The 22101-nt window shown below is 37.7% G+C and overlaps 1 protein-coding gene across 4 annotated transcripts in view; it reads right to left on the bottom strand.

The window, feature by feature from the left end:
- LOC130148834 (ubiquitin-conjugating enzyme E2 E2) overlaps nt 1-22101 on the bottom strand; it is a 217841-nt gene that overhangs the window by 191840 nt on the left and 3900 nt on the right. For 2 of the 4 annotated variants that reach the window (XM_056337879.1, XM_056337878.1), the window contains exons 2-3: nt 20959-21147; nt 12781-12831 (exon numbers count right to left, since the gene is read on the bottom strand). In XM_056337879.1, the coding sequence (XP_056193854.1) occupies nt 12781-12831; nt 20959-21134 (227 nt within the window). In that variant the 5' untranslated portion in view covers nt 21135-21147. The remainder of the gene's footprint in view (nt 1-12780; nt 12832-20958; nt 21148-22101) is intronic. The other 2 variants (XM_056337880.1, XM_056337881.1) reach the window with 2 other exon arrangements.

The following is a 22101-nucleotide window of genomic DNA, read 5'->3' as shown; positions in this document are numbered from 1 at the left end:
GCAGGTGGAGCAAAGCATCTGCATTGTATTCAATTAAAATACATCAAAAAGAGGGAAAGCTATGCAGTCAAATCTTAATTTTTAAGACCCTAACGTGAAAGGGGTTGTGTAAATTGAACAAACCCAGCACCAGATTTTGGGACAACCTCGTGGCTCTCTAGAACATAGGACTACATTGTTGCATACAGCTGACCAGCTCCCTTAAGAAGTTGTGCAGCTACCAAGAATAAATGAAAAAATATCCAGTAGGCTAATTTATAGCAATATTTGTATGTTTCTGCGTTATTTCTCTCGCCACTGGGCTGCTTACAAATCCCCAAATCTAGAGGGGAAAAAAAAGAAAGCTATCTTTAGAATCAACGTGAGATACGTAGAGCATGGAGTAACCCTACGGATGTGCAAGGCACAGTACAAATTGTAAACCTCTCAGATGCATCAATAAGGTCAGGTCATAGTGCATAAGGAGTCATATATAAGGTAACAGCACAACTGCCAAAAGCAACCACAGACATAAAAGAATTAGGATGTGTTGACAAGAGGAACTCAGGCTTAAAGTATTTCCCCACAGCCCACACGGGGGGAAACCCGCTCCTCATGAGTTCTGTAAATAATCAGCGTGTTTTTACTACAGCGTCCATTAGTAATATTTACACACAGTGATGACCTCATTCTCTAGCACAGTGAATGAACATGAAAGAAAAAAAAATAAAATATTTTTGTTGTGTATTTATCAGCATTTGGACTCATTTAAATACTACTTGAATAACAATTATCTTTCTCAGCTGAGCAAAGCATCAGGTTGGCAGACTGTGCTTCACTTCTTCTCAAAGTGATAATTAACCTTGATATCAGTCTGCAAAGTGCTCTGTACTGGTAGCAGAATAAAATTATCATTATCATATAAATCATAAAGATTCCACTGAAACTGAGATAGCTGTCATCCCTCAGCTATTTGTATTCAGTAAGGAGCAAAGCAGGATATTGCAGAACATCTTAAAAATGCGTCATCCTACAGCCACCACACTGTGGGCTTTTGAGGCTGTATTTGTGGCTACATGAAAATCTATGCCATACACACATGCCAAAACACTCACAGCTAATATACATTATTAATTAAATATCTCCCAAGGAGGTTAGCAATACAGAAGGTCATTACATTTGAATCATGAATTTAAATCTGATTTACACTACAGTAATTCCAGACTCAAATGAGATTTTCGAGTTGATTCTGTGATGCCTATTAGACAGTTTCCCATTCCAATACTTGCGATCACCTGATGTTATTCTTTGAAGACTACAGTTTACAGATTTAAAACCAACAAAAACCAACAAAACCACAAAACTATCATTCAGTTAATGCTGACTCAAAATATGCAATAGTCCTCTTGCACTGATGCCTAGTCACCATGTTCATAGACTTGCTGAGGAGCGTACTCAGACAACTGGGATTATAGTAGCTGTGCCCACACCAGCACATCAAAATGCTCTATTAAGTAGACGCTTCTTCCCTTCTAGGCAGCCCAGACATGCAGGGAAGGAAGAAAATTGAGTCATCTTCTCTAAAAATTTCCCACCTTCAAACGTGCAATGACAAGTGACTGTGAAAATGTTTACAGCCATTTTTGATCTGACACTTCGTTTTTGTAATGCACACACTGTGTGTCAAAGTGTTTTACTGTTCTTGCTGCTACCGACAGGACATTGCTGTGAATAAGACATGGCAGTGAAGCAAGCCCCCTTTTAGAAGTATTTTTGTAGACTGACAGGTCTTATTTTATATATATGTAACAGAACACAAATAAGCAAACAGCTAATTAAGAGGGGGAGCATGTTGAGTGTTGGGTTCCCACCCCCCCACCCCCCACTGAAGCTGGATGTTTCCTCCAAGCCAAATGATGGCAGATTTTATAAAAGTATCTCAGGAAGGACAGAAGCAAGACAAAGAACCTGCTTTTTGTACCCTAGGCAGAAAGTGACCCTTGAAGATTGTTTTTGGCAGGCAGTGGTAGATTATACGCAGGAGATACAAGAACCCATGGTTGTATTTCTGACCCAGACATCAAAATCAGACTTCCAGGAGGTGCAGCTCCAAAAAGTGCACTGCCACAAAGTATTTTGAATGAGCAAGGCTGAGTGTCTCCTATGATGCCTGCTGCAGAAAAATGAACAGACTCCAATATAACAGAGATCAAGGCTAATGCTTATCTAGTAATCAAAAGCCAGAAATGCTCTTCCATAAAAAGTTCAGTCAGGAATGCCTTTCTTTTCAAGCTATCCAATGAAACCCAAAATAATGGGAACCGTGCATTTTCACACCAGACACCCAGTCAAAATTCCTGTTCGACGTTCAAGCCCAGTCAGCTCTAGCCAGCAGTTTAACCCAGAACACTTAATGAATCTCACCCATGGTTACTTTACATTACTGCAAAAGCTAGCACTGCATTTACCATAGTGGTTCTGAAACCAGCTTTCCTGTGAACCCTCCCTGGCTACAAGCCCCAAATTTTAAACCTTTTTTCTTTATCCCTAGTTTGTGACCCTAAATGTCATTGCTACGAGCTTAGTAATCAATAATTTACATCAACAAATCTGAAATTCCATGCTAGGCACACATCTAATTTTTCAGTCATAAACTTCTCTGAAAATTAAATGTGTTTTTCTACATCCCATCCATCCTCTTGTGAAGGGTTATAACATGCCTAATTTTATAGGCAATACATATATTTATCCTATTTAGGATACCTAACATACCAAGTAGGAAGACTATAGCATTTTAAAATTCTCTGGATCACATCTATGGTAAAATGACATTGCAGTTGACACCATATAGTTATTCCAAGCATATTGTAATGATCTAAAAAAAAAATATCTAAAAAATTAAAAAAGTCAAACCTCTATTTAGCTCAGAACTATAAAGTCCTAAATGCCGCCTTCTTATGTGTAAACTGACTAATCATAAATAAGTGTAATAAAACACTTATTTGCCATTTTAGAATTAGAACACCTTAAAATGTAAAATAAATCCAGTTTGTTTCTACAAGTTTATATGCATTACTCAATTATGATTGAAGCAGAATATACTGCACTGGTGTCAAACAAAGAAAAAAATGTCCTCTGGCAATGTTAAAGTTATAAGAAGTATAATAATCTTTATTAGGCTTATGATGCATATTTTCAGTAGTGATTACTGTCAATACCTCCCAATCAAAAGTTAAGTCAAACATCAGCTAATCTTGCAGAAATAAAAAGCCTTCTTCCCCCAAAAACCAACCTGTACTAAAAACGAGGCGATCATTTTAAAAGAATGAGATTTATTTGCCATTTTTACACTGAACAATATTATTTTCTGATAAATTTCATTATGAAGAGCCACTGCTGAATTTTATACAAAAAGAGTGTTTACAGCCAGACAATCCAGAACAAATGCCTTTAAAAGCTCTAAATTTCATAAAGGCTGTACTAAGTATAAATAAAAAACCCAAACAATGACGTGCAAACCACAAAAAAATTTTAAGCTTTACGTTGTCAGCTGTGTCAAGTGTTAGTCACAGAGTAATTGCTCTAACTGTATACCACTTATTCTTCAAATACAACTCAATCTCCTAAATTACGCACAAACCCTTATATTTCAGTCTTAGCTACAGAGTCACCATCTTGGCCTCCACAATATTTACAACATTAAAAGGCTAAAAAGCATCAAGAAAGCACATTATCAGTCACCTATAGCCTCCTCTAGGCACAGTACACATCTCAAGTTAATAAAGGCCACATAAATATGGCTTTTGTGCAGAGCAGACAGTAAATTATGTATTTAATTACATATTTTCCCTAAAAAACAGAAACAGTTGGCTCTTTGCTATTTTTGTTAACATTAATCAGAGGAAACTTCAGATTCTGGCATAAATTTGACTATCGTATAAAAGGTAATATTTAAAATACATAATGCCTTACCACACAAACACGAGCTGCCATATGCGAGGCACTGCTAAGCATGGTTTCTATTAAGCTGATACACAGTAACTGGCTTCTTTCCAAGCAACATGGAAGTATTTAAAAAACCCTGTTTAATCCAATTCCACAGCTTTGAAACAAAAATAAAGTGATGCAAGAACTGTTAAAATGAAAAATTAAAGGCATGTAAATAAGTGAAAAAAATAAATTGTCAGAGAAAATGAAAACAAAGATTATTTCAAGTAGATATCTTAATTGTAATTATCAACATTTGGCATGTTTATGACATGATTCAAAGCTGCAGCCAATTAGATACCCCAAAAAGCTTGTAACAAAGCTGCAAATGTGTAACTACAGCATAAATAAGGTTTATTGTACACCAAGAAAACAGCACCCAGATCAATTTCATAGTTTGTTTCCGAAACACTGTAAAGCATGGTCTGTTGCTGGTTCATTACTTTTTTGTCTTAAACTGCAGCTTTTCTGCCAGGAGATTTTGGAAAACAATTTCCTTAAATTCAGACTACTAATTGTAAATCCGTAAACATTCCGTGTATACCAAGAATAAAAGATTAATTACAGCAATGCCTTAGACTGTCGTGCCTATGTAAAAACAAAACAAAACCAGTAACAACAAAAGCCCAAAACAAAAAATAACAACTCAAAACCAAAAGAATAAAGCGCATAAGTTAACAACTGTTAAAAAGCTGTAAATTGTGGTATTGGAACAGAGAAGGGCTGATTTTTTTAAAATAAATTTAAGGAGAGAGGAAAACAGTATTAATAATAAGAGGTATACAATGGCATTCAGGAAATAACATGAATTTGTCAGATGCTTTCTTAAAAGTTTTCTTAAAAAGGAAATAATTGAAGTATTACATAGAAGATCAGAGTTCAAATTCTGATCAAATGTAGGTGTACTAAAGACAGCAGCATTAGGCACTTCTGAGATCGTGCCATTTATTTAGGGAAACAAATACTTCATTATCAGTAATGCTGTCAGTCCCAACCAACAAAGTACCTTCCATTTCCCCCATTCATTCAATAACGAGTAATTTACTAAAGGGTAATGAGTTGCTAATAACAGCATGTTTCTTACATGATTGTCATGAAATGGCAGTGACTGCTAGTTCAGTGCAACAGTACCTACTACAGTCACACTTTCAAACAACTCTGCTCAATTTCTGTAAAAAAATTGATCCTTACGTAGCTTTTATACAAGACTAAAGTCTACATAAAAAAAAAAAAAAAAAATCAACCAAAACCCACCCCAAACACAAAGCAGGACACACACCCCCACACCCCCCAGAAATAGCTAACTAAATTTAAAAGCTACACATTTAGATATTTCTTTGCAGTCTCCTAACGATGATACAAAGTCTCATCCAATGTGATTTTGTTTCCCCTTGATGTTTTATTTAACATACTTCAGGATTTGGTGAGGGGAGAACTTTTTTTTTTTTGGTGTTTTATGAAGGCTGTATTAAGGAGATTACAAAAACATGCATATATAACATCAGTATACGTTATAAACCAAATTCAGGCTCACAGGGAAAAAATGCACCAACCAACCAACTTTGTTTAGCTATTAGGAGAGGGCAAAAGAAACCTCTGTGGAGGGTAGTCTGAAGAATTCTGGAGCTGAAAGCGCTGGGGATTGCCCTTGTACTTCCTAGGAGATGGATTTACAAAGATCAGCTGCAACTCAATATGAAACCTCTGGAAGAAAACATCTCTGTTCAGAATTCCCCACACTAAAAGCATCAAAGTGTTTCTTTTTACCCTTGTTACAGCCCTCCACTCCACCCTCCCGACACCTGCATTTTAAAATAGAGCTTTACTAATCTTCTATACTAAGCACACTGCAAATATCAAAGATCCTTTCCATGTCCTTCACAGGCTCCTTTTGAGGCACTTTCCTGCTTCATGGAATATGTGATCATCACAACCCCTCCTTATGCACCTATCTCCACTCATTCCCCTGCTTCCACAGTCCCATGGGATGTACTCTGGCACTCCTCTGACCTTCCAAACCTGCACTCACACTCTGCTCGATAAACTACTCTCATTCTTCTCTAATGCTGTTTTTCCTTCTCCTGGGAGAGAAGTTGTCATCATTTGAAAACTGGGAGAACTGGCAGAAATCACGTGGAGGTATTGTTATGCTGGGAGGTATTAATGGGTGTTGTCAGCTAGTTCCTTACTTCATCATCAGTGAGTGAAGCTGCTAGTCCTGGCAAACAGCCAGCAGCAGGCTCCTTTTACTGCCTTTTCTCCACTCACCCCACCACCCCACCCCCCACCCCCCGCTCCCGTCTTCATCAAAGTTGCTACGGTTTCTAACCACCAATGCCTGCAATACATCCTGAAGCTTTTGAGTGCTGCATCTAATCAATCCTAAAATCACCCCACAACTGCAAACAGAAATGGAATCAAGTAGATATTCAGAATTCAGTTGAATAAACTGGGAAAAAAACCCCAAAACTCAGTGCTGTCTAATATTTTTTTTGTATCAAACATATATTTTTCAAAAGATACCAGACCACTACAGAAACATCAGCTATATTTTACATGGCTTTCTAAGTACACTGCATCTTGACACGTGGAAGACCCATGAAAAGAAACATCTGTGCACTGTTTTTTAAAACCAGATGCTTTGAACAATATGACATTGAAAAGTCACTTTTACAGTGAAAATAAACAGATATTTTAGAAAAATATATGTTTAAGTGCAAGTTACATGTTTCAGACCTTAAAGCACAAGTGACGCTGTCCTGCACCGTCTTAAAAGAAAATAGCTAAAAGAATGAAAAGATTACATTTTAAAAAGTAACTTGACACTTTTCATCCAAGGTACTTCAAGGTACCAAGGTCATAAATTTAAAAACCCCACCAGTTACAAAAAACAGGCAAGCTAACTCCAGTGATAAAATACAGTATCATTGCTATTATAAAATATAATCCCAGTGCAATCATTAACTTGCATGGGTTTGGGACATGTTTCTTGCTAGTTTTGAAGCAGAAAGGGAATCAAAATTAAAAAATAAAGTGGTTGCAATGAGCACTCAGATACATTTTACATTCATTCTTATCCTCAGATGAATGTCAATACAGCACAGATTTTAAAAACAACAGGATTCTGCACATTAATATCAACTGCTCCTATGCATATCTTTTTGATTAAGTTTCCCTATTTGCTTTAAATTCTTAAGAGGCCTAGCCAGGCAAAGTTATATACGATTTTCTGTGTCACATTTTCTCTTGAAGGTTATAGAAAACTAGCAGCAGATCAAAGTAAGTCTATACAGGCAGACGGTAAACTCCATGGGTAACAATGTAACGGGAAGAGAGCCCAGATTCATACCACGGAGGCTGGAAATGTTTGCGAAGGAAAATGTTCAAAGGAAGCATTCCTTATCCCGGTTTTCATCCCGCTCCCACATTAGCATCACAAGCATCACAGTCATGTGCCTATGGCAACAGACTGATGCATCCCTAACTCCAACAACCAAAATCACCGATTGCTGTTCCTTTAAAAATAAAAATATAAGATGCTAGCTCTTGGGGATTTTTTTTTCAACATGGCTTTTGTGCCTAGGTCCTCCTTCAGTGAAATCCTGATCAGAAGAAATAGGATTAAGCCTTTTTTTAGCCAGAGAGGCCACTACACTCCCATATTCCTTCTAAGTGATAAGACAACCATGAGTATAAGAACGATCACCCTTTGTGCTTCCAGAGTTTTATGAAGGAAGGAACAAATAAAGACAAGCTGTTCTGTGCCTATGCTGTCTTAAAGTTTATTCTTTGGTTCCAGAGCAAGGAAGCACCTCACTGAAGTAGCCTCTGCATTCTGCACAAGAGTAAAAAGAACTCAGCAGGTATCTAAAGGCAGCAAAATAGGTAGTGGACACTCCATAAGCATCACTGAGCAAAGCCTTGATGCTACCAAAATCATTACATAAACTCTCTGTGCAAGCTAAAAGAGGCTAACCAAAAGAGAAGCAAATTTAGGTTGAGAAAACTGCTTTAAAACCAGAATCCTTCCAGCCCTCAAGAGAAATTGGTTTTGGATTTGGAGAAGGCCTTGCTCTGCTTTCTCCAAATTTTTTCACATTTTTTCAAATATTTTAAGGAAACATATATAGCCAAGATTATTCAGACCCTCCCCACCCCACGTCAAACTAATGTTGTGAGCATATGACCTAAAAAACGGCAAGGCATCTCTTCGCTCGCATTGGAAAGCTACATGAGCATCGAGGTGCTGGTGTACGCGCACAGAGGGAAGAGGGGAAGACCCCAACAAGTCCCTTGAGTGAGAAGGGGAAAAGGGAGGAGACTGTAGCAGGCCAGGGCAGCGCAATGGATACTGGCTGCAACTGCTGCTCTAGGCCCCTACACCTCCATCTCCGCATCGCAGAGCAAGGCCGACACTCTGCTCCCTCCCGGTCTTCCCATGACATTGTGCTAATGTTTGCTCTCTGCTCCTGATGCTTGTGACGTCTCCTTAGCTTTAAGGCAGCACCAGGCAAGAGTTTAAACAGGTGGCCTCAAGAACTGTAACTTTAAATTGTTGGCATTCGCATAATCCCTTAGAGCTGTGAAGAAACCAGCCTCACCAGTTCAGCAAAAACGGTCAGGGCAATATTGAACAGGAATGTCAGGCTCCACACAACCATTAATCGTGCAAGAGGGATGCATGAGGCACGCTAACCTCTCTCCCTAAGCCAAGCTGAATAACTTGCCATTCCACCTGGCTCTTCTCTACATCACCCCAAGAACTGTGTTTTGATTCTTTTCAGTGTGATTAGTTTTCACAAGCAAAATACTAGGATCAGATATGTTGGTTGTTCATCAGTTTTGCAGATAGTGTAAGAAGTAAGGAATTAATGTAATGATTTCAGACTAATGGAAGAGATCAGACTACGTGCAGGGTTTTAAATTGATTGTTTTGGAATGAGAGCCAGTCAATTTGCTGACTGAGCTGCACAGACCTTTAAAGTGTATTTCTGAGCCTCAAGCATCACCCACATTGCTACAGGGAAAAAGAAGTAAAATGTATAACGCATAAAAGAAATCGCAGTAAATACACAGAGAAGAGAAGAATAGTGACAAATATGCTAGAGAACATCAAAAGAAAACATGAAGAGGAAGATAGGTAACAACAGTGACTTAATAGGAAAATTTTGAGCAGTTGCTCCAAGTGGTGTCCACAGAGAGTTGCTATTCACTTTGTGCTGGCTCCCTTTGTTTCCAGCTGCTAAGTTCACATTGAAAGAAGCTAAAAATACATTAAATACTTTCCAAATATTATTCTCCCGTGTAAGCAATTGGTATAAGTTGCCACAGAGATGTTGTTCTCTTGCCAGTCAGAAGGGAAATAGTACACAACACTGACAATAGAAGTTTTATTCTATGAAATCTATTGTCTTAGACAAGATGCAGTCCAAAATCAGGGAAAGTTTGAAAAGACATTATTTCAGCAACAAGAATTCCCAACTATTCCCCTCTTCCAGCAAGACAATATATGAAAAATGACACTTAAAGATGAGGTTTCCATCACCTACGAGAAAAGGTATACTCTGCACTACTCAGAGGTATAATATGCAACATTTCCAGCAACCAAGCTTTGGTACTTCAATGAGGAAGAAAGAGTGGCAAACACCTACAATTTAGGAATGCTGTCTCCTGACAAACTAAAATTTCACAATGCTGCAGATTTAAAATACAAATGTACCAAATACAGGGACTTCCCTGACAGTAAGTTCAGCTCTATGCAAAAATAAAAGGGGTGAGGTGGGGAGGTGGCGGCAGTGGGATGGGACACAGCACATATCAAAATCCAACCATTTCCATTTTTTTCTGTTAAATGTGAAGTATAACAGGCTTTCTTATGACATACCTTCCTCCACAAATAGCAACAATTACACTGCTCAACTCCCACACACACCCCAGCTTGACTTTTTGACACTTGAGAACATTACACATTCTCAGCCCTGAGGAATGATCCAAAGTTTGTGGTGTCAAGAGGGACTCTTTCCATCGCTCAGAACCCAAACTACAGAATATGAATACCTCAGGAAGCAGGCAACTCCCATTACTTATAACATTAAATCTTCTTTTAAAGCCAAACGTGACAGACCTTTTAGGAACTCTGAAATCCACAGCTTTCCAGAGTTTTGGAAAGATGCTGCAAGTCGCAGCAGTGATAATCTGCCAATTACAAGGCCCATGTGTGTGAGCAAGACTTGTCTTCCAGAAAAACAAGATTATACAGCCTGTGCTCTTCATGGGAATGAGGCAGGGGAAGCGTTAAGATTGCAGCTGCTGCAGAAGTAGAAGCTGCAGCTCCCTTGGAGCTTGTACCGACTGCATAGCCTAGAATGCCATTAAGGGATGCTACTGTACTACAGATACTGTTCCATTTTGTTTATTTTTTCCCCTGGATGAGACAAACCTGAAGCTTTGGCCTGCTGTAGTCAATGGAAAGTCTTGCAACACATCTTGCAATATTCCACCCAAGTTCCAATTCAGCTCAATGTCCTGCCTATCAAGACTTCCTAAATAACTACTTAGAGAGCATTCCTGAGTAATACAGCTTTCCTTCATATCTTCTGTGACATATAGTTCTGAGATTTACCACATTCCTATTGCCCAGTCACGATTAATTTTATATATAAAAGGGGACACATAGTGAAGGCAAGCTGGAATCCCAACCATTTCAAGTAGTCTACATCTGTAAGGAACTTATCTTTATGAAACATGTTTTTTTAATAGAAAATCTAACACCTCATAACAATATTCTAAATTTCACTAAACCCAAGAAAGGACATATCAATACTTTAGGGTAAGATATACTGTACTATGGCCTGGTTTTCTTCATTATGCTGAAGAATCATGTCTGGCTGATGTATTTATTTTGTAATGTTTAACTATAATAGAAAATAGATGAAGTTCAAATGAAAACACTGCTTAGACTATGTCAACAGAGCATAAAACTAAATGAAGTGATTCGTATTGACTATAAAAACATATTTGCTAATAGTAAAGTTACTAATGGTTATCTATCAAGATCACAACATGAAATAATTCTGCATCTTAAGAACTGTGTTAAAGCAACAGACACGTGAAGTTAGATGTAATTTTTTGATGTTGCAAAACCGCACCATGCAGTGCACTTTATTGCTGTTTTATCATTAGTGTAAATAATTCAAGAAAAACAGGAAATCTCCAGCTCACTTTTTTTTTTTTTAATTGCAAGTCACTGAAGGGCTTTCCACTAAGACAGCCAATGCTCACTTTACAGTTGCTAGCAAAAGAAAATCAAATTAACAGTGTCTTGTATACCGAAACAACTGCTTTGTTATAAAGGGAAAGATTCAGAAAACTAGAACAAGTGACACTGCTATAAAAACTATAAGCCTTTTAGACTCAGTTCAAAGACTTATGCATTCTTCTACAACAGACTCAAGTTTCATATTCATCTCAGCAAATCAATCCACTAATAGGCATCAGTCATCAACACCGAAGTAAAAACTGCCATATAAAACAGCTTTGATGTGATTGAAGACTCGCATACAGTCGTAAGTATGACAGAACAGCTTAGCTATTAAAATGTTTTATCTAGTAAAGAACTGTTCATCCTAATTGACTGAAATACTCTTTGAACGCTATTATTGCAAGGCTACTTCACTACGCAGCACTTTAGTACACAACCACTTGACTTATATCTTGAGATCCAGCACAACCACATCAAATCTTGTTAGAATATTTTCTCACACATCCTTTTGTCAAGAGACCAAAACAATAAAGTTGACTGTCATTTTTACTACCAGTTGCTTAGTTAATTCGATACTGAAACATACTGGGATTCATTATAAATGCTGCATGCAATCAGACATTTCTATCAATCTTTCTTTTTACTGCACTAATAGAATGAATCCTACTAACCACATCAGCTGAAATGGGTCGGCAGGACTGGATGGAAGCTATTCTTCCGCACCGAGCTCGACCTCACTGCACCGCGAGAGGTACGGTGGCAGAGGCTCCTTTAAGCAGTGCTGTACAGCCCTGGCCCAGCTCCAACACTGACCATATGTCAAGCTGACAGATAAGAAGCCCGAGACAGCCATCTGAAAACAACTGTATACCGCCTGGGCCACCAGGCAGCCAGGGTTTCTAGGCCTAGCTCATTACTCATTTCAAAGCCAGTTTTAAACACACTGAAAGTAAATGTACCGGACAAATGAACAAACCAAAACAAAAACAAACAAAACGTAAGAAACCCAAAAAAAGAAACAAACACAAAAAAAATCCAAACAAACCCAAGCACAAAGTCATTATTAGAAAGCCTACGCAATGATATACTCTATTTCAGGAAGCTTCCACTGAATATCATAACTGATCACTAGAGACACAGTTGGAAGATTAATAATGGTTTGTGCCTATAACATTTCTCCTTCTCCATTATATTCACAGTGTGTTAACAACTTGCAAGAAAAAGGAATCAAACATACCAGCAACTGCCACCATAACTACATTTTACAGAATCAAACAAAAGGCCATTGATTTAATACTTCACATGAACAGTGATTTCATTTTTACCCTGTCTCTATTAACACATCATAGGGTTCATCAATTTTTACCATTACTCCTGTTACCAGGAAGTACGTCATATCTTTGCATGTAAGCAAACATGTTAATGATCAGCTTTTATTCCAAAATTATTAAGCAATCAGCACAAAGAAATAACTAAAATTTACTCCAGTCCCCTATGCAATTTCCATAATTCCACTTCTGTATGCCAAATTAATAAAATCCAGGTGAACTTACCTACAGTTTGGAGGAGGGTCTAATGTAATTTCTGCAAGTTCTTTCTGAATTCTTAAGAGAAAAAAAATAAAAACCATCAGGACTTTTTTGCAATATGTTTCTTTCAACTTTATGAACATTTCTACAGTAATCAATAATAATGAAACATAATTCTTATGATTTCTGATGGAGAGTTGATGCTTTAAGGTTTCATTAAATGCTCAAAAAATGTGGAAGAAAAATTAAAATCTTTTCTAAAAAATAAACCTCCAATCTGGGACAAGTTACGGCATGGGCAACTACCTAGACAATCCCACTTCTTCTACAGGTCAGGGTTCTAGGCTCCTTTGCTCACTTACACAATAATTACATGCCTCGTATACCCTCCATTTCTAATTCCTCTGCTTATATGTCTCATAGTTCTCGCTCTCCAGAATATTTAGCTTCTTAATGTGTCTTGTACCAGCAGGGCAACATCCCCCCCCCACCCCTGCGAACTTCATAGGATAGCTGTGTCTCACCCTCTGGGAAAGAGCCCATCCCAGTCTTCTCCACAACCTCCTCCTAGCTATTGGGGGCTGCTATCAGGTCCCCCCTAAAGCCTATCCTCAAAGGGAAGTGCTAAAGCTCCCTGGCCAGGCTGGGGACCTGCTGCTGGATTTGCTCCAGTGCATGCTGGATTTGTACTGGGGAGCCCAAAACTGTGTACATTATTCCAGATGCAGTCTAATGAGAGCTGAGTAAAGGGAAATAAATCACTTTCATCTACCTACAGACTATGCTCCTGTTAATACATCCCAGGAGGCAGTTAGTTTTTGTTCCTGCCTCATGTTGAGCTTGCTGTCTGCCAGGGCACCCACATCCTTCACAGCGGAGCTGCTTCCCAGCCTGTATCATTAACAAGGGGTTAGCCCTTCTCACATCCATGATGCTACATTTATCCTTGCTGAATTTCACGAGTTCCCTGTCGAGCCTCGCTTGCAGCCTGCCAAGGTCTCCGTGAGCAGCAGCCCTGCCCCTGCCTGTACAAACCGCTGCCCCCCAACTTGTTATCTGCAGACTTGAGAGTTCACTCTGCCATATCCTCCAGGTCACTGATAAAGATGTGGAGCTGAGCTGGTCTAGTACAGATCCCGGTAATACTGCACTTGTCACAGGCAGCCTGCTGGAGTTCTTCCTCCAGGCAGAGCAACTTCAACGTTAAGGGTTTCTGGACATTCCCAGGCCGATGCTCCCATGCCAAGTCCTTGAATTCCTGATTTCTGCCACATCTGGCAACACAGGCTCTTTTCCCTTCTACCAGCATCTGCAGGAGAGCCACTAACTCACCCTCTGAACAAATTCAAACATGCAGAGTAGGCGTTTCCAGAGTTCCCAAAGGAACCTGTAGGAGTTTACAGTTCCTAAAGACTTGCCAGAGTATGATGCCATAAGCAGGCCTGTGACAGCCACCTTCCCTACAAACTATGCCCCAGGCTTTTTTTATAGGCTACTTCAGTACAAAATCATGAATGTTTAGAAGGAGGCAGGGAAAGAAAAACAATTCATTGTACCCTCAGTATTTTCTTCTTGCCTTCCCCTTCACAGGTTTTCATGTACAGGAACAGATTACTGTTCCTATTATTCCCTACACTAAAAGAAAACCTGCATGGATAATACCACTCAAATTCCTGAGATACACGCCTAAGACACAACCCAAAAGTTCAGGCCTGATCTGAGAAGTACATGTTAAAAATGATTGCCAATTATATATAGGCAAAGAAAATGTTTTAACAAAATAAAAATCCGGGTATATTGGTATATATAACAAAAATGAGCAGTTTAATGCTCTATAGAATGTTTAGATCCAAACACAATCTTACATGCTAAGGAGTCTCACAGCCACGATCAAAATTCCCCTTATGCCACTACGAGTTGATTTTATGGCTATAATGAATAAATGAACCAAAGACAGTAAAGGAACTGGCCTAAACTAGAAACTCCAATTCTTTATCACTCATTCTGAAATAATTAGGACATACGTGGGCGAGATTTGTAGGTAGCTGTAATGATCGTTTATTAGACCAGCTGATACTATTGAAAAGATAACAACACTCTTCCAGATGCTTAGCTTCTCTTCTAACATCTATGCACACCAACCCTACATACATACACACTATGAATCAGAATGTTCATGATACAGAAGTGGAGAAATTCAGTGTTTATTTGGTTTTTGTACTCCTTGAAATATTCACATCTCCAGTACACAGAATTTCCCCAGCATCATTCCTTTCCTGTAAAAGTACAGGCATGGGCTGCTTAATCATATTTGCAGCAAGTCACTGTACTAACACTGAAAATCTACCATCTTTTAAAAAAGGGAAAATCTGATTAGTGAAGTCTTAGCATAACAAACATACTGCTTTCAAAAAGTTACTCCATTTAAACAATTTTGACAGTTCACACCTTTTAGAAGGGAGATCTTACAAGTGTGGGAGATACTTAAAATGTTTTTTCCATATATGACAAATTCCAACTGTGTTTTTGAAATTTACATGATCATAAATTCAAATCACAGGAAACCTAGGTAGCACAGAATATTCTGTTTCATGTTTTATGGGTTGTTTTGCTCTTTCTGCCTTTTGTGAAGTTACAGAATGATGGGATTGAACTTCCATAGAGTCAGGGATTATTCCTTTAATTGCAAAACCAGTTGTTATTTCACTGCATTACAGTGGGTCTGAGACACATCAAGAATGGACTGGCAAGTGCAACTTCAGTCCTAGATCAAAAACCTTATGTTCTTCCTCCTAAATTCTAACTTATGCCACTTCCATTCTAAAAAACAAAAGGGTACAGAGCTCTCTCCTTTTCTCCCTCCGTTCTAGTTGAACCCAAAATTTCTGACTTCTAATGCCAAGAAACTGAAACGGTCCTTTACCAAGCTTTTCCTGTGATTGAGCAAACAAGAACAAATACCTTTCTGCTTCAAGCCATAAAAATTGATCAGATGGTACTTTCTATTTATGTTCAAAAGTCCTAATTGCTTCTGCAAGCATCTAAGATAAAGAGATGTTTCATTCATTATTATGTTTATACAAGCAAGATACAACACACTAATACGACACTGTCCATCAATTGCTCCTCAGCAAGTTGTCCGTGTTTGTTCTCCTACTCTGTAGCATTCCAAACTAAAATTAATATATACACCTTTACACCTCCTTTTCTTGCAACCTTAATTTACCTTGCATTCATGCTGAGAGCACATTCATAAACAGTTTCTGCACAGCAGCTGACACGCAATAGCTTCTTCACATGTCACAGCATTCAAAGTTACAATTAAATCATCAGACAGCATCCCAGAGAGCCTTTCACTGATAGAGACCTCCAGTGTGTAAGCTGGCCTTTGTCTGCACGAGTTATTCCACTGCTCTGGCACTTGTTTCATATCTCCATTGAGTTGCCCTCAGAATCTGGCACAGGAGAGCGTGTGCCTCATTTCCTTCGCTGACCACAGAGGGTTCACCACGAGAATATGTGGCCTCTGGCAACAACACATTTTTTGCAGGGTACTTTCTGGCATCTTTTTCTTTGGATTTTCTGCCTCAGTACAGTTATGTTTAGCTATGTCAGAGAGGAAAAAGGACTCAATTAAAATCATTACATATATCCAGTTTATATTTAAACTAATGACCTACTGGTTTACTGTCTATTGGGGAGTGGAGTGACGGCACACGGAGAAGCCCTTGCCAGTAATCAAAACCCTGGGCTGTACACATCAGACATTAAATTTGCAATGTCAGATCTGATACTCTTTGTTTGGTCTTTAAGTAGTCATTTGCCCACCCCCCTCTCTTGTGTGTGTGTGTATATATATATATATATACACACACACAAATATTTTTCCCCTCCATTTTACTAACAGAAAAGAATAAACATAAGCCTTTGAATAGTAGTGCAAAGGTTAACCTACCCCTAAATTCAGAAGCATGAAAGTACATTGCAGACTTCAAATACTGTTAATTCTCACAGACACAGATTTAGTACTGTTCTAAGCCTAAGGGGACTGCATGTTGTTTCCTTCATGAAACAGTTAAAGCTCTCTAAAGCTATGAGAGAACCGAACACGTCAGAGGATTTCCCAATATGATTAATAGGAAAAGAAGCAAAATAAAAGACTATATGACAATAAGCTTTTTTTTACCACATCTACTTTTTTAAAAGACATGCCTTTTTACCCATAAAAGCCAGGTGAACTAATATTCCATACTGAAGAATATGCTACTTCAAAAATACTAAGAAATGCAATCACTGGTATGTATTTCAATATTACATAAACTGTGACTGAGCAGGAAATTAATCTAAAGATGGTTAGATTCATGCTTGAGAAAAAGAAATATTCTTGCCTCCATACTTGAGGCACAATAAATGGCAAAGATGTTTCTTATAAGAAAAAGTGCTCCATATTTTGCCATCATATTCAACATGCTAAATATCATACCCAGAGTCCTTGAAAATAATGCTGTGATAAAATTCTCTGAACAAAAAAAGAGGGGAAAAGCAGCTCATTTTTATTTTGTTGAGTTCCAAACAAATTGAATCCATTACCTATTTGCTACTCCTTAACGTTGTAACTTCTTCCAATAAAGAAAAAAAATAGTTAAAAGTTTTTCAGAATTCATTGTAAGCACAGATACTTTCAAAAAAAAATTCCAGGACTGGCCAAAAACGTTGACAGATTTTCAACTATCAACTTCAAGAGCCAAGCAAAACAATACATTTATTTGTTGAGCTACTGTGTCAGCCAAAAATGGTTACACTTCTCTCAATCCAAAGGTCATGCTAAGATTTGCTACTTAAGAGGTAACAAGATGCCTGCTGTTTTCAAGGACAGCAATTCAATTCCATGTCTGAACTGTAATTGTGATATGCAGCGAGTTTCTCAATCTTGACATGTTAGGTAAGAAAGGTTGCTATTTAAGGTGATGCCCTCTGGGTGAGGAAAATTGAAGGACCGGTACGTTGTATGACATACGCTGTAAGCTATTACACCTGTATAGCAGCTAGTCCTAAAAGTATTAGCAGAGAAGGACAGCATGTGATGGCATTCTGCCTTCTTAATGCCATCTATAGCAACGCTAACAGAAGAAACTCTGTATCTTAAAACTAAAAATCTTACTCAAGTATGGATTCAAGTGGTTTCATATAGCCTCCATAATCAGATCATTTTGGAAAGCAGTAAGCTGCGGCAGTAGTATATTCATACGTAAAACACAGTAGCAGTTTACTTTTACACAAGCTAAAGTCAGCACACTGCTAAATCTTGATTTATATAAAATCTAACACTACTGAAAATTCTTTAAATCTGACTACATAAACACACAAATAAAAGCAGAACATAAGTATTCCAAATACAGATGCACAAATCTTCATTCTAATCCAAGATATACAGTAAGTATCATAATGTAATCGAAAAATACTGTGACTACTACTCCATATGCATGAAAAAGCTTTCCAAGTGAGAAAACGTGACTTTCAGACTCAGATTAGAATCAAGTCTGTGACTTTAGCTCCAGTGCTACGTTAACTTGCTGGTGTTCTCTGCTCTAAACAGGAATTAAGGAATTTTGCAAGATTCCTTGACCAAAGCTGCAACTGCAGTATGCTCTTGTTGTTTGGGGGTTTTATGGATTTTAGCAGAGCTGACTCCTTTAACTATAATGAAGTTATTAGAGAGAATTGTGTAGTGAAACAGTTAAGCAAAGATTATTGTGACTTTAATGCCATACAAACCCAGAGAATTCAAAAGTTGCTAAGCATACATTCAGTACTTTATCATCAGGACAGCTGAATTACTTCAATTTATTTCAATATTTAAAAGATCACTTTTTTAACCTGGTCAGCAAAAACACTCCCATTGAAGGAGTGTAGCCATATTCCTGTACTATTTTTCATTTCTAATGAACAAAAATAATATTACTATGAAGATATTTTATAGACACAGATTCTGTAATACTTATCACATATTGATGAGACTCTGCAATTTTTCCTTTCTTCATGTTACTCCTCTCCTTTTTAGGCTCTACTTTAATTTCTGATTTTCCTTTCTGAAGGTATTAGTGATTTGAATTAAGAAGCAAAGAAACAAGACCTGTAACAGGAAAACCTGGCCAGATTAAGGATGTTTATATAATTGTATTCCCAATTCTAACACAGTGACAAACTACTGAACATTATAAAAAAAAAAAAGGGGGGGGGGGCCAGGGGGAGAAAGAAATAAGAAAAGAATACTATGGTACTACTAAAAAACCCTGTTACTATAAAAATCATGTTGCTGTCATCATTCCACAAAGTGCTATGACAACTAGCACTCTTAAAACAGATTTTTTTCAAAAATGTTATTTATTGTGCACATATCTACAGAACTCTCATATATCATCCCAGCTTTTAAAATGCATAATCAAAGGCTTTCCTTCAATATTAGTACATATGTAAAACTAGTTTTAGAGTCTAACTGGCAAACGTACTGATGTCAGCAACTGGCATAATTAGTTTCAGCAGAACCATAAGCAGATATGATTAAACTTTAAAAGGTTTAAGTAATTTTATCACTGCAAAATGCATGTTGATAAAAGCTCTAAGCTTTGAAGATACAAAGCTAAGATTAATAGACCAATTTCTGACATATCATTATCAATTTTTTAATAGCATGGTGTCCACAGGCACTTGTCAGAACTGTGGCATCATTACACTAGGCATTGTACAAAAGTTCAGAATACATAGACTCTTTTCTAAAGATGTTCAAAACTTTTTCATGACCTTAAAAATCATGATTAGTTGAATACTCCTAATATTTAAAAAATTAACATCAGCAGGAAGCAGACAAGAAAAGCTGGCCAGAAACTATAATGGCTGTGAGGGTTAACTACATGAATAATATCATGGTTTGAAGTGAAACCTGGGGTTGGGTTTTTTTCCTTTTTAGTCATAAAAGGAAATATGGGCAAGCTTTACTGGCCATCCTGTAAGTGATAGGAATGGAGAATCTAACAGCGTCATAGTAGGAATGGGTCTTTAGAAAGCATTTCACCAGGGAACAAAAAAAAGAAGAAAGGCTAGCTGTAAGGAAGGTGTCTATGGCAGAAGAAAAGCATGATAATACCTCACTGGAAAGACAGAAGAGACTTCAATATAGAGAAGTATGTAAAAGGTAAGGGACAGACTAAGCCAAGACAAAGGCTTGAATCTTGAAGAGATGTACACACACGTTTATATACTACTATTTACAGACTCCTACTACACACATATATTATAAATTATGGCAATAGGGCCTTGATACTTCTTTGCCACAGCACCATAGTGGCACAACTCCAATGTTTTTTCTTGTAGTTTACACAGCCTTGAACTAGCAACGTAAGAGGATCTTGGAATTCTGCATCAGGAGAACCTGCAGAATTAGTCTCTTGTCAGATTGTTTTAAAAGTGTTTTTTAAGTTCAATCACTATAATCCCGTTTGAATTCTGTTGCCTAGACTAACACCCCTACGTGCACTAATGAAGTAATACTAAGCTGTAAATTCCTTCTGTCTGGCCCGAGCAAGACAATCATTATCTGGAGATTGACACAATAGCATAAATAATGTAAATAGTTACTCTACAAACCCACCCTTCCTCTCAAGTAGAAAAGAGAAGGAAAAGAAATTGGTATTAAAACAGACCACAGTTTAAAGTAATGAAACCAACATGCATTTGCTGTTCACTCAAATATTTCTGACATGACCATCTGGGAAAAGGAAACACAGTACTTGACAGCAACAGGTATTACGGTAGTCCTAACGTGCTGAGTTACTGAACTGTCTGAAATGTTTATGGTTAATTAACTGTAAGTTACACTGACAAGTTTCAACATCAGTCATACATACACATACAGAGATATATTTTATAAGGCTACAAAACCGTCCGAGTTTTACTAGCAATAAAAAAGTGTCAGCTTTTATCATGCAAACTACTATTAAAACCATGTGAAAGGGTCAATCTGTCAAAGAAAGGAAAAAAGTATACAGGTCTCATTACTGTGACCCATCTCAAAAGGCTATTACACTGACATAGTAGTGTTATAATAAAACACTAAGAAAATTAATATACTGAGTCAATACATACATCTGATTGTCAGCTGAAAAAAAGAGAAAGGAAAATAAACAGCCATAAAGAACACTGTACCTTTTAGCACTAGTTGACAGTTTAGCAGCTGTTTTGCTTGATATTTTGCCCTCTTTTTTCTTGGGTTGAACTTGCTCCCTTTCTTGTTCCTGCTGAACACCTTCACGCTGATCTCCATCAGAGCTGCCTCCACTAGTGCTTGGACTATCATCAACTCTCTGCCCCTCTGTAGACATGGCAGATGCTGCACTGAACAGAAAACAAACAACAAAAGTTAGCTTTTTCAGAAGAAACCATCCAATAGTATTTCTCACATGCCTTAAGGAAGTAACAGATGAGCTTCATGTGTCTTAATACATAATGCTTGTCTTCAGTGCTTCTTAGTACTTCAATAATCTTAGTACTGAAGAGTTTTGCCATAAGCATCTTAACAGTAATTCAGGAGGCGGTCATTTTAAACCCCATACCAAATAAATAATAAACACTCATATATATGAAAAACATAATTTATTGTAGTTCAGCAGGAAACAATTCTGTAAGTATAATAGCATTCACTGTCAAAGATATTTTTCAACCGCTTGGCAATATCACGAGTTAGCTATCTCATCACTATGTCACCGGGTCAAATCTAGCACAGTTTGTTGAAAACCGAGAGCTATTACTATCTTATGACTCTCTGTTATCCCATATGAAATAAATCTGTGGGCTCAATCCAAGCCTATAATGTGGGTTTCCACATTACAAAATCCACATCTTGGCATGCTCGATGGAAACATTCACAGAACCAAAAGGCAGGACTGTTTGTATTTACTAAAACAGTACGCTTCTAGAGAGGCAAGCATGCTCGTAGAGGGTAAAAGGAAGTTTTCTCCTGACAAATTCTGTTCAGGCAATGCGAAGCAACAAAGCTGTCAGACAGCACAAGTGCAAGAAAGCTTGGTATATTTCAGAAGTCAAATCAGTGCTTTGTTTACACACTTCTGATACTAGTTAGCTATTTTCATTTCTTCCTTCCTTTTGAATAGTATAACAATACACCGACAGATGAGGAATTACAAGCCCACTGTTACAGCTGTCACGACTTCTCAAACTGTTCTAATGAAGGGCAGATGTCCATGAAAAACTCTTACTGAATTAGCATATATGGTGGCAATGACTGTTAGAAAATTTTACAAAAAAACAAAGAACCCTCAAACCCAGACC

The sequence above is a fragment of the Falco biarmicus genome, chromosome 4 (assembly GCF_023638135.1).
Source record: "Falco biarmicus isolate bFalBia1 chromosome 4, bFalBia1.pri, whole genome shotgun sequence".
In the NCBI taxonomy this organism is placed as follows: domain Eukaryota; kingdom Metazoa; phylum Chordata; class Aves; order Falconiformes; family Falconidae; genus Falco; species Falco biarmicus.
The sequence above is the reverse complement of the archived record's forward strand: the minus strand, read 5'-3'. Positions and strand labels throughout refer to the sequence as shown.